Raw genomic sequence first — 12,945 nt, forward strand, 5'->3', positions numbered from 1 at the left:
TAAGACGGTGCGTGTACATGTGAGCATGGCGTGTACACGTCAGAGCACAGATTGGAGCTTGTTGAAAGGGGTTTGAAGATGGGTTTGCACCTGGAGCAAAGTCCCAGGGCTTCCGAGTGGTGGCAACCATTGAACAGCTCCGAGTCCTGCCTGGGGAAATGTCTGTCTAAGCTAACAGAACATGCCAAAGTTCATGGGAGGAGGGGGCCAGGACACCAGAGCCAACCAGCCTTCCACCTCTCTAGCCCACCTCAATGTACATGTCATTGTCTTAGCCATAGAAAAGTTCTCATTCCTTCCAGGGTGCCTCAGAGGTACCCCAGGGAACCATGGAGGGAACAGGGATGTCCTGACACACCAGTCTGTCTCAAGCTATCCTCCATCTGCAGAAATGTTCTAAGCAACTTAAGATACTCAGGGCTAGTTTGCCCTCATCTCAAGGAGTATAGCGCCTGCCTCCATTGCTAGGAAGCTCACTCAGCCCAGACTCAAACCCCCTGCTCAGCCACATGGTATATCTGCTTTAACTGAGACTTGGGGCCTACACTGCTACCCAAATACATTTTGCAGTGTTGCCATTCAGTGGGGCCTATATTAAGCACAAGGAACAGGACCCCACCCCATGTGCTACTGGGCCACAGCTCCCAGGAGGGAGGCTCTTCCTAAAGGCACAGCGCCGGCTGGGTATTAGGTTCCACCCAAGGATACTTGTAGTGCCTGGGCCCAGGGTAGCAGCGGCATCCTCGCCTCTCTGCTTTCTTGTAAAGTCCTGGGAATCCCTGGTGCCAGGTAGCCCAGATGTTTCCCTGGGAGAGGGAGGGGTATAGTCCTTTCTCCTTGATTGGCCAGGATAGATAGCCATGGAGTGAGGTAGAGGCTCGGTAGAGCTGCCCTGTGGGGAGAGGTCGGATGTAGGTACTCACTGGTGACTGCAGGTGGAACGCCATGTCAGGTAGTCCAGCAGGATCTCGTTAGGGACACCTCCTTCTGTTCTGGGTCCCTTTTGAGCTGGATACTCTTGGACTCCTGGTTATCCTGGTCCTCCTTTTTGAACTGGACACTCTTGGACTCCTGGTTATCTTTGTCCTCCTTTTTGAACTGGGCATTCTTGGATGCCTGGTTTTCCTGGTCCTCCTCCTTTCTGAGCTGGACAGTCTGGGATGCCTGGTTGATATGCCACGGGTTATTTTCACTCTTTGGCTCCTGGGAGATCCTTTGGGCTAGGAAATCCTTCTCTGCCAAGAAAAGGAGAATACATAAGACAGGTGTCCAACATGGGAGTCAGCAGCCAGGTGCAGGACAGGACTAGCTCATAGGTTTCCACAGCCTTGCCCTTTGAGTGCCCAGCAAATGCCACATCAGCCCTTTTCTCCTAAGTCCTGCCACAGTGCTCCCCAAGAGGCTAGCTATGGAGGAGTCCCTTCTCAGTCATCACCAGCTCTCAAGCAAACTCAGGAAGGCGCAGGCATCCGGAACAGCCTAGTGGTGGCAGCCGGTTCCCCTGCGAGCATCCCACACAGCTGCAGGCAATCTTGCAGACCAGAGTGGTGCTTTTAGCCCACACACATGCACTCACTCAAAATCATCCACTCACATGCCTGTACATTTCAAGTCATCAAAGAAGGATGGTTAGAGAGCCATCGAGGTGACACTGGGTGGGTTGGTAGGGTACTAGGAATCCTAGCAGCAAAGCTGTAGAGCTTGCAAAATGCTTAACTAAGACACCATGGCTGCCTGGTGAGGAATGGGGGCCGTCATTGCCTAGCAGGCACTCTGCTAACATGAACCTCTTTCTGCACAAACATCAAAATGGGGGTTTGGGAATGTTTCACAGTCAAATGGCAGATTTCAGATGGACTAAACCCTGGTACGGGGGGGTGGGGTCACTAAGAGCCTACAGTAAACAGGCAGATTCGTGTGCCAGATGCAGACCTACCCCTGTGGTCTAGAACTAGAACTGGGGCCCCGAGTAACAGAACACCATGGAGAAACATGGTTCTGCCTCTCAGGAGAGACCAGGAAAGTTTAGGTTGCTATTGAGGACCACCCTCAAAGATTCAGCGGCTGGCGACAGTGTATAGTGGGCAAATGTAAAAGGCTTGGGTCACCCACAGAGAAGCAGGGAGAGCCCCTTGAGAAAGAGAAGTCAGAAGGCTCAGAGTTATAAGTCACAGCATAGCAAAACATTTTGCCACCGGATCACAGCCAGCCCAAATGGTCTATAGGTGTTATCCTATAGAAATGGGGGCGGGGGGACTAGAAGCTATATGGTTATGACAACTGTCTGTGGATAACCAAAAACAAAGGATTAGACAGGCCCCAGAAGCAGAGAAAGCTTATTTAAAGGCACAGTAGCTGGTTAACTGGAGCTGTAAAGCTGAACGCATCCAAAGCAAGATGAACCTGAAGGTGAATGCCTGAAACATAGCCAGACTGAGTCAGAGATGAGGAGCTGTAAAAGCAATGGAAGATCTGTCACATACAAGGAAGTGTGTGTGTGTGTGTGTGTGTGTGTGTGTGTGTGTGTGTGTGTGTGTGTGTGACAGAGACAGAAAGACGAGAGGGAAAGAGGGAGGGAGGGAGACCAGCAGGCAGGCAGACAGACAGACAGAGGGGGGAATCTTCAGCAGAAACCCAGGCCAGAAGGGAATGAGGTGATGAAACCAAAACTCCTAAAATAAAAAAAAAAGAAAGAAAGAAAGAAAGAAAGAAAGAAAGAAAGAAAGAAAGAAAGAAAATTTTCAAGCAGGAATGCTATTCTTAGAAAGGCTGCCTTCTAGAAATAAATGCAAAATAAAGAAATTCCCAGACATGAGTTGGATGGCAAGTCCCAGGTATCATGTCTGTACCAGCCTAACCAAGAGTACCCATGAGAACTCTTCATGCTGACTTGATACCAACTAGCAACGTGAGAGCATGAAACTGAGCCACTCTCCAGTGAAGGACGTGCACAATGCCAATGTCTGGCCTCGAGTGAAGGCAGGCAATGGTATCCCTTTTTAATGGAGCTTCAGTGGTTTGCTAGTGGATACTCCGGGGAATAACAGTGTAGTTTTTGCAACTGAAAAATCACGAACAATTTAAAATAAAATGTAAGGCTTGGAGAACACTGCAGAATAGGGAGCAGAGAGATTTTAAGAGGCAGAGGACCTGGACATATGCTGTAAGTTAGTGCCTTCTAGATATACCTGGGAAGCTGCACCCATGAGATCTGAAAAATATAAATATGTCTGTGTGTGAAACAAAAGTAATTAGAGAAGAGGTCATAAAATTGAGAGGCAGTGGGTGGACATAAAAGGAGTTGGAAGACAGAGAGGGTAGGGTGGGAGTGTGGTAAATTCAGTACTCAAGTATGAACCACAAAATTATTACATAAAAATTTAAGCTCTGCTCAGCACTTAGGAGGCAAAGGAAGGAGGACCAGGAGTTCTGAAGCCAGCATAGAACACACAGCCTGTGAGGTTGGGCCAGAAGGATTCAGCTCTCCACTGTATGTGAACTTCATCTCAGCATTGTGTGCTGGGTTAAACAGAACGGCACCTACGTTTGAATGCATAGTCCAAAGCTTGGAGAGCTGTTTGGGAAGGAATAGGAGGTCTGGCCTTGTTGGCAGAGATAGGTCACTGGTGGGCTTTAAGGTTTAGCTCTTTTCTCTGCCTCCTGTTACTGGATCAGATGTAAGCTCTTAGCTACTGCTCCAACACCATGCCTGCCTGCCTGCCTGCCTGCCTGCCGCCATGCTCCCTGTCATGATAGTCATGGACTCATGCTCTGAATCTGTGAGCCCCATAAATGCTTTCCCCTACAAGTTGCTTTGATTTTGGAAGACAGGAGACAACACATGGACTGACAGAACGGGTTTTAAGATAGATCCCATGCAAACTAAAAGACAATGGCAGTGTCTCTATTGACCAAACAAATTTCCAGTCCAGACCGCAAGGTCACCATATGACCATAAAGGCGGCAAGTCATCCAGGACATCATAGCAGTTTTAAGTAAATGTGCACCTAACGTTCATGCATGAAATATTAAAAACAGACAGACGCTGGCAGGTCTGAGGGGAATGTAAGCAGTAACTTGAGCTTCCCAAATCCTGTGAGGCATGTGTAATCCAACAGAAGAGCAGCAAGGAAAGAACAAGCTTGAAGAATACTGAAAACCAGGTGCACTAAGCAACACGCACGCAGAAAACCCCGCCCACAGCACAGCGTGTGTCTCGGGCATATGGACATCTCTGGGGCAGGGTGGATGATTAAAACTTTATCAATATCGTTTCTAACCGTTTAATCTAAAGTATAAAACTAGATGTCAATAATATGAGGAACTTGCGAGATTCACAGGTATATGGAATGGGGATGAAAAGTTATAAAGGGGAGAGAGGAAAGGCAGGGGAGAAAAGGGATGAAGGGGAGGGGCTAAGAACACAATTTCATCTGTGATAAAAATTAAAAGATTTAAAAACAAATATAACCACAATAAGTGAAAGACTGTAAATTCAAACACATTGACAAGTAAAAAGTCTTAAGTACTCCAGGCAGTGATGGCACACACATACACACACACACACACACACACACACACACACACACACACACCTTTAGTCTCAGTGCTTGGGGGACAGAGGCAGGTGGAGTTCTGTGAGTACAAGGCCAGCCTGGTCTACAGAGCGAATTCTAAGACAACCGGGACTACAAAGAGAAACCGTCTCAGAAAAAAAAAGAAAAGTCTAAGTAAATGGAAGAATATACCATGATCTGGATTGGGGAAATGGAATACTGCTAAAATGCTGACACTATTAAAATAATAAAGATTCAAGTAATCTCTGTCAAACTCCCTATAACATCTTTCATAGAACAATCCTAAAATTCACGTGGGAGCACAAAAGACCTTTGAAAGCCAAAGCAGTGTCTGAGAAAGACAACGGAGTACGGAGGCGTGGAGTTGTTCTATTTTCTATTTGAGCCTGTTATAAAACTAGAGTAATCGAAACAGTGACAGTCCCGAGGTAAGGACAGGCATGGGACATGGCTAAGAATGCAGGAGAGCCCAGAAACAAACTCGATTGTAGACATGGAGCTAATCGACAAGGCCAGGAGAACACGGTGGGGAAACAATGCCCTCCATTAAGTGGTGTGGCCTACAGAGGTCTCCCGGCTTCACAGTCAGGGGAAGCCAGCATCTGAGAGAAACAGGAGGAACTTCATGGCTTTTCCAGGCCTCGAGGGGACAAACTAGGGGAAGTCACATCCCTGCCTCCAGCTAAACTGTCTGTAGCTTAGACCCTGGCCACCTACTCCTCCCCCTCCAGAGAACACAGGAGTCCATAGGCTTCCACAGAGAACCCTGGTGGCCATGTTCTAGACTTCCGTCTCCACCACAATCCAAGTTCTCAGTTGCCATCCGAGACCCTCTCGGGTCCATCCACAGCTCCTTTGCCTCTACTCCCAAGCTCCGGATGGCCATCTGGTCTAGATGCTGGCAGCAGCCCACTCTCCCAGAAGTCCCGGTGTGGAAGGGGTTAAGAAGATGTGGCCATCCTTGCTGTTCTTCTCCCAGACCTGCCCCCCTTGCTCTCCCTATTGACTTCCTAGTCTATGTGGAGCCGTAATCCCTCTGTGTCCATAGCCTGCCATGTCTTACCTCCCTCAGAGCCCGCTGGACACAACTTGTCGCTATCCTGCTTGCCGGCCTAAGCTATCACATACATTTCATTCTTGGCTCTTCTCACAAGGAACCCTCTGTCTTCAGTTCCCCCAATGATCTGGAGTCTACATGTTCCTGGAAGGTGGCAAAACTAATCACTTGCCACACCTCACATCTCGACATCCTGCCTCCTTGCTTCAGCCTTATTCCCTGTGGGGCTCCAAGGTCTCAGATGAAAGGCAAGGCACCTTTTACTCAGAGAGGGCTAGAGCAGCCAAGTCTAGCTCAAAGGAGAACCCAAAATTCCAGGTGAGCTCTGAGAAGAGGGTTCTGGGGAGGACAGATACTGGGCCCCACAGGCGTTAGCCTAAGAACCCACCTGGGAGAGGGGAAGTAGGTCTCCAGGGAAAAGGCTCCTCCCTTCTTCTTCCAATCCCCTCAGTAGAGTCTCTAGGTGCCTCAGCCTCATAAAGTAAGTGAGCCTCTGCCCCCTTTGTCTTCCTTAGCTCACCAGCTCAGCTGACCCCCGAGTGGTCCAGGAACAGGAAGCACATGAGCTGAAGCAAAGCCACTGGTGCCTGAACACTATGTCCTTTACACATTCAAGTTCCCCAGAAACCATCAGGACATCAGCTTGGGAGCAGCCTGAAGACAGACCTGTATGTCAGGCAGCACTGAAAAGGCTGAGATTTGGCTCTGCTCTGCTCTGCTCTGCTCTGCTCTGCTCTGCTCTGCTCTGCTCTGCTCTGCTCTGCTCTGCTCTGCTCTGCTCTGCTCTGCTCTGCTCTGCTCTGCTCTGCTCTGCTCTGCTCTGCTCTGCTCATAAAGATCTTCACCACTTTCCCTGACCTCAGGGTGCCTGGTAGAGGCAGGTGCACTCTTAAAGCACTGGACCCTGAACTGCATCCTGAGCCTCTCCTGCTCCAGCTCAGTGGGAACCCTCAGGAAACGCAGGTCCATCCAGGCTAGTGCGACTCCCCAAAGGCTGCTGGCCTAAGTGGGTTACTTTGGGGAAGGGCCAACCCTAGAGCATGAGAAGGAAATACACCTCCCAGCAGGGATGGAATTTAGATTCAAGGTGGAGGCCCAGCAGATGAGTAGCTTAGGGCATGGGGCAGCTAGAGACTACCAGAGTCAGAACAGAGAAGCTGTTGTGGTTTGAGGCAGCTCCTGACCCTGCTGTCCCACTCCTGCCTTGGGACAGCATGGAAGGTTCAGTCAGTGGCCTCAATACTATGCAGGAGGCACATAAGATATAAAAGGTGCTGGTGGCAGGAGCCACGGGGTTTGGACTTGCCCCTAGAGAGGGCTGGGTTGATGTTTCAGTAGACAGCAGGTATCTGGCGGAGAAGACCCCTCCCTCCATCTGAGCATGTGCAAGCCTCTCCTACTTCTATATGTTCCCGAGTGACCCCAAAGCTGGGAAGGCCACCTGCCCCAGAATACCCACTATATCTACCGATTGCCCAATGGCACTGGAGCCAGCAGCCCTACTGTCGGGGAGGAGGGAGGAGGCTCTGCTCTGAGCACCGGCTTTGGGTGTCACCTCCCTTCTCTGCAGTCAGGAGCAGCAGTGATATAGAAACACCTAATTTTTTTTTTCTCCTGTTCCTTAGCATGATAGTACAGGCCTCCGCCTGCACCAGAGTATAAGCCAACCTGATCCCACTGGGAAACCTAACTGATCCGCAGGAGTTACCAAGGCCCCGAGAAGATGGAGGGGCTGCTCCTGGAAAGAGAAAATTCCCAGCCCCATCTCAGCCCTGGCATCTCCTCTCTTCTTCCCAGAGACAACTTTCTGAGCTATGGGGGATTTTCTCCACTATATGCCCCAAGGCCACAAAGCCTCTCCTTGCTCTAAGAGCAACGACACCTATGTCTGTGGCGCCCCACCTCAGTTCTTTCTACCATCACACAGCAAACGTAGCTGAGTGTGCTGGACCGTGAGTCCCCAAGATACAGGGACAGGCCATCCCATGACCCAGAGGGCTCACAGCACAGTTGATCCAGAAGAGACCATGCAACTCTGAGCTACCAGGAAAAGCACAGACAGGGACCCAGTGAAAGCCACTGGGACCAGGGGGCGTTACAGGAAGTCACAAGGGGCCAGAGTGTCTGGGTGGGGCTAAAAGCAGGATGTGCTGCAATTCCCAGCAAGGCAAGGAGACCACTAGGCCTCAGAGCAATAAGGCCAGGAGGGGTTGACAAGGACTGGACAGAGAAGCCAGGCACAATCTTGCAGGATGGTGAAGAGGGGAGGGACGGGGCTCCTCTGAACTTTGCTTTTGAGGCAGAGATAAGCAGGACTTCCATGGTAAGATGGGGTGTGGAGGCCAGAGTGGAGCCTTCTACCAATCCCATGTGACGAGAATGATGGAACCACAGCCTCATATCAAGCCTGGAGGTCTCAGCACTCCCAGGCTTCCCACTGTCCCTCACTGAAACCAATCAACGGCAAAGTCCCTACAAGATCATTGAGTTTGATGACCAAACCTACACTCTATCTGAAAGGGTTTCAGGGAGAGAAGAGTTGGTCTGTCCAACAGACAGGAAAATGTATCACAACGTGGCCACAGAGCTTAGGAGTCCGCTGCAGCGCACCTTGGGGAAGACCCAGGACCTTTCAGTTCTAGGCTGATGATGTAACCGTGGGTCCATCAAACAGTAACAGATATCTGTGGATATCTGTCACCCCTGTTTGCAGTCCCATCTGGAGACTGCTCCCTCAACCTGTTAGGGCAGACGCATCTGGTGGCATAATAGTGTGTTTGGTGTGGTACAGCTCGGACTGTAAGAAGCTACTTCACAGGTGAGACAGAAAAGGGAGTCGCTGCCACAGAGGTCTCCACATCAGAGGGTGTGAGAAAGAAAGAAAGAAAGAAAGAATGTAAACACACGAACCAACATGGACGGATGCCACACCACTTTGTGGCTCTCACTTCCGAGAGCACACTTCAGAACATGAGGAAGGCTTCCTGGAAACCAACGGGTAAAAATCCAAAGAGTATACGTGTGTGTGTGACCCTTCACAGACTGAAAGACAAAACGGCCTGAGTTACAGTGCTCTGGCCATCCCACCCCCAAGTGTAGTAACATTAGTCACACGCTGATTTCAAAATGGTGGGACCACACACTAGAAAATAAACTTTAGGTCACAGTAAGGCCTGCCACACTGTCCGAGGCAGAAATCAGTGGAGAGGTGTATGGGTGCCTGTGTGCGAGGCTTCTCAGAGTGCCGTGTATGTGTGTGTGTGTGTGTGTGTGTGTGATTAAAATCTAAATATAGCCCCCAAAATGTTCAGAATGAACATGGAGATTAACATGATTGTGACTATTGTCTCTTTTTAAATCATTATGGAGTGGCTGGAAAAACTGCTCAGTGGTTGAAATCACAGGCTGCTCATCTTGGGGACTCAGGTTCAAGTCCCAGCAGCCATATAGCAGCTCACAACCGTCTGAAACTCCTGTTCCAGGAGACCAGGTGCCCTCTTCTGACCTCCATAGGCATCAGCCATGCATGTGGAATATGGATATATATAATATATATATGTAAAAACATTCATCTAAATATTTTAAAAATAGAGTGAAACACAGTAAGGTTTTCATTTGGAGGCCATGTTGTAGGACAGATACAAATATAAGGTGTCCGTGGCCTTGTTTGGAGCAGGGGGTGCCCTCACTCTTTGGTATACGCATATATAAACCTCTGGCTACTTCCTGCCTGTCTGGAGAGGTGTGGTGTCCATTTGAAAGGACAGGCAGCATGACAATGTCCCTTCCTGGTATCGAGGTAACACATTTGCATTCTGTGTGGATGAGTAATAGATGGAATGGAAGTGTATGAGACACCCCCAGCGGCTAATATGGGTGGCAACACCCCAGCTCCTAAGCCCCTACTAGCACTGGCCCTCTAGAACAAGGAGCTGCGTACACAATCCATAGTGACAAGTGACCGGTGCTACGGGACAAAGCTCCAGTGACCGCCTGTCAGGAGCCCCTCTTGGAAAGCCACCTTTGGCTGAGTTCCACAAAGGGACAGCTTCTTCCTCTATCCACATACAAAAGCCTTGCTGCTCGCCACCTCTGTCAACCTCCACCTTGGAGAGAAAATCAAAAGCTAGGCGGCAATATTGCTGTGCTGCTGCTGGGAGAGCAGCTGCACTGCCAAGGTCTCCCTGAGTCCCCGAAGGCTATATATTCCCTCTCCCGACTTGTCCTCAGTCCTGCATCTATCCACCCCAGACACCCTTAGGCCTATCATCCTTCGGGCAAATGTCAGCTGCTGTGATCCTTACTACCTGCCTTCCCCTTCTCTCACGGAGAAAGCGGGTCTGGTTCTTGGGGACAGACTTGCCAGCCTTGGCCATACTACCTTGCTCCATCCCTGTCCCTTTAACCTCATCTGTCCCTGTGATCCCACCTCCACTGTGGCCCCAGAAGATGCCCAGCACATGGCAGACTCTCAGCTGATGTGCTGTAAGAGCACACGGCCTCCCCCCCGACCCCCGCCATCCCCACCGAGTTAGAGTCCACAGAAGGAATCTTGACAGCAGAGAATGGATCTTCCCTTGGGGAATGCCTGCAACTGGGAAAGCCAGTGCCAGCATGAGCCAGGAGCCTGCCAGTGTCCTGCAGTCAGTTCTCAAACAGGGGCCCTTGGCCTGCCCATCTACCAGTCCTTCTACAGAGCACGGCACAGCCTAGGCCCTAGGAGACGCCATCGATATGGGCTTGACTAGTGTGGGCAAGGATTCTGGGACTTGGGCCAGGTAATGGCAGAGCAGGGCATAGACTTGAGAACACACTGTAGGTCACTTTATTGCCAGGGTAGGAGGATGAGACTGCTGTGAAATGCAGCTGTCTTCCTGCAGACACGTCTTGCATCAGGCTGCAACCCTGGGCTCCTCTCCAGGCTCAGCACAAAGCATTGTTCCCTCACTAAGATTCTGCCACCCTCCAAGGTGAACCATCCAAGTGGGATACTGGGTAGATAAGAGAAGGCATGGGGAGGAGTATGGAAGTCCAACTGTTGGGCCTGAGCAAGAGACTCAAGACATGGATAAGCCTGGACCATCCCTAGGAGGCCAGGCCCAGGAGCAGTAACCACTGAGCCTCTAGACCAAAATACCACTCTCCCTGCCCCCGCCCAATGCTACAGGGAGTAAGGGGAGCCCCTACCTCACTTGGTTATGGTCTGCAAGCAACCCTTCCTGTGCTTGTCTCAGTGTTTGCAAATGCTGCCTGCTGCAAGAGGAAGTGTCTACCACGGTCACCTTTCAACAACAACTCCCCAGTCCCTTCCCAGAGCTGACTCACTCTCTCTCTCTCTCTCTCTCTCTCTCTCTCTCTCTCTCTCTCTCTCTCTCTCTCCACTCCCCGGCATCCTTGTTCTGGGAGGCATCTAGGCTCCTCACCAGCCCATCCCAACATGGCACTCAACATGGCACCCAACATGGCACCCAACCTACTCATAGCCATGATGTCATTGCAGTCCTTTTTGTGGAACTCAATCCAGGCCTTGGTCTTGCAGTACTTGCTACAGGTCAGGATCCCATAGCAGCGGGGACAGGGTGAGAGGCGGACCCCGATGGAGCGACCACACTGGTAACAAAACTTGTAAAAGGGAAGGCTGTAAACAGAATCCCAACGTCAGGTCTGTGTCCCCCTGAGCTCCTGAGACACTCACGCCCTCTCGTGACTGCCAGGGCAGTCACCACATAGCAACAGAAAGCTTGATATCTCCACCCAGGCAGGTCTGCCCATGGTTATTCTGAACGGTTAATGCACACTGAGCTTTTGGGCCCACCACAGGTTCCATAAAGGCTATTCAAACAACAATCCAACATGGCATCTGGGGCAGCTTACAACCCCAAAGAAACAGGCTGTGAGTACCTCTGCGGAGATGGATCAGCTACCTGAACTCAGACCTCAGAGCTTGGGGTGACACTCAAGAGACCAACCTCCTCCATTTCTAGAGGAGATGCTCCCTACCATCACCCTCTCTCTCCCTGCCCTGTCCTTCAGAATGCATGGGTCCTTCCCAGAGGGCATGTGGATGACTACAGAGACTCCCCTGCAAGAGGATGGCAGGGACTTCCTGGAAAACCAGTGGGTGAGCTAGGCTGTGCTCCGCCCCGGGAGGTGGCCACCCTCCTGACCATGTGGAGCTCAACTGTGTCCCACCCAGTTGACAGCCACATAACCCAGCTCAACTGAGTATGTCCTGAGACTCCAACTGTGAGTCTCGTGCTGGTGGGAGCCTGCACCTGTGAGCTGAGATGCCTGGCCAAGGCTAGGCTACTCAGGAGGGAGAGAGAGAGAGAAGGTGGCCCTTCAGGGGCAGTAGGGCCAGAGGCCACAGCACTCACGTCTGCTTCTCCACGGATGGGGATTTAGCGGGGCTGGAACTTCTCTTCTTCATCCTGTGGCAGGGAGCCAGCTCTGCTGCAGAGAGAGACGAAGAGGTGCGTGGTCATCGGGGGAGTGTGGCAGGTCAGCGAGGGGCCTACCCATGGCCATCACATTCCTGCACAAGCCCACCTGCTGCCCTGCGTCTCACCTTCACCACCCACTGCCATTCAGGATTTGCCTTGCCGTGCCACTAAAGACTACCAGGTAGCCTCACCCAGCTCACGGCTTTTCTGAAGGGGTTGTCCTGATAGCCTCCTGCTTTTCTCTGAAGTCCTGCTTATGTTTCCTTGCCCTTCCTCAGAAGCCAGTTGCTTCTTGCTTAGGAACCAAAGTGTGCCTGGTCTACAGTGGTGGCTGACCTCATCAGCTTGGTGGGAATTCAACATCGCCTACAAGAGCATGTCACTAAGGGCATTTCTAGACAGGCTTAAATGACGTGGCTCCACCAAGCCCAGAAATGCGTGGCACCGCTCCATGGGGTAGGGCCCCAGAGTAAATAAAGAGATAGGAGCTGAGCCCCAGTGTTCCTCTCTCTCTGCTTCTGGACTGAGGACATAAGGTGAAGGGCACCTCGTGTTCCTCCAGTCTCCATGACTTCCCCTTTGGAACTGTAAACCAAAATGACCGTTCCCTTAAGTTTTCATGTATTAGGTGTTTTGCCATTGTAACAAGAAAAGAAGCCAAGCCAGAAAACTGGTGTGGAGAGGTGAGGCTGTTGCTGTGGTAGATCTGGTCTTGTGGGCGAACTGGCGTGTGGGAGGGATGTTGAAGAGTCAGGAGCTGCAGGATGGTCAAGTCCTAGACCGCTGTAAAGAGAGCTCACTGGGCAACTCTGCTGGGAGCCTGGAAAACTAGAGTGAGGACCTAAAGAAACATGGACAGTGGGGGCTC

The 12,945-nt window shown here is 51.0% G+C and overlaps 1 protein-coding gene across 1 annotated transcript in view; it reads right to left on the bottom strand.

Annotated features, from left to right (window-relative positions):
* Positions 1-948: 948 nt before the first annotated feature.
* Ankmy1 (ankyrin repeat and MYND domain containing 1) overlaps positions 949-12,945 on the bottom strand; it is a 52,235-nt gene continuing 40,238 nt past the window's right edge. The window contains exons 16-18 of the mRNA XM_032899781.1: positions 12,012-12,087; positions 11,112-11,272; positions 949-1,235 (exon numbers count right to left, since the gene is read on the bottom strand). Coding sequence (XP_032755672.1) covers positions 949-1,235; positions 11,112-11,272; positions 12,012-12,087 — 524 coding nt within the window. The remainder of the gene's footprint in view (positions 1,236-11,111; positions 11,273-12,011; positions 12,088-12,945) is intronic.

This window comes from Rattus rattus, chromosome 4, assembly GCF_011064425.1.
Source record: "Rattus rattus isolate New Zealand chromosome 4, Rrattus_CSIRO_v1, whole genome shotgun sequence".
NCBI classification, from domain to species: domain Eukaryota; kingdom Metazoa; phylum Chordata; class Mammalia; order Rodentia; family Muridae; genus Rattus; species Rattus rattus.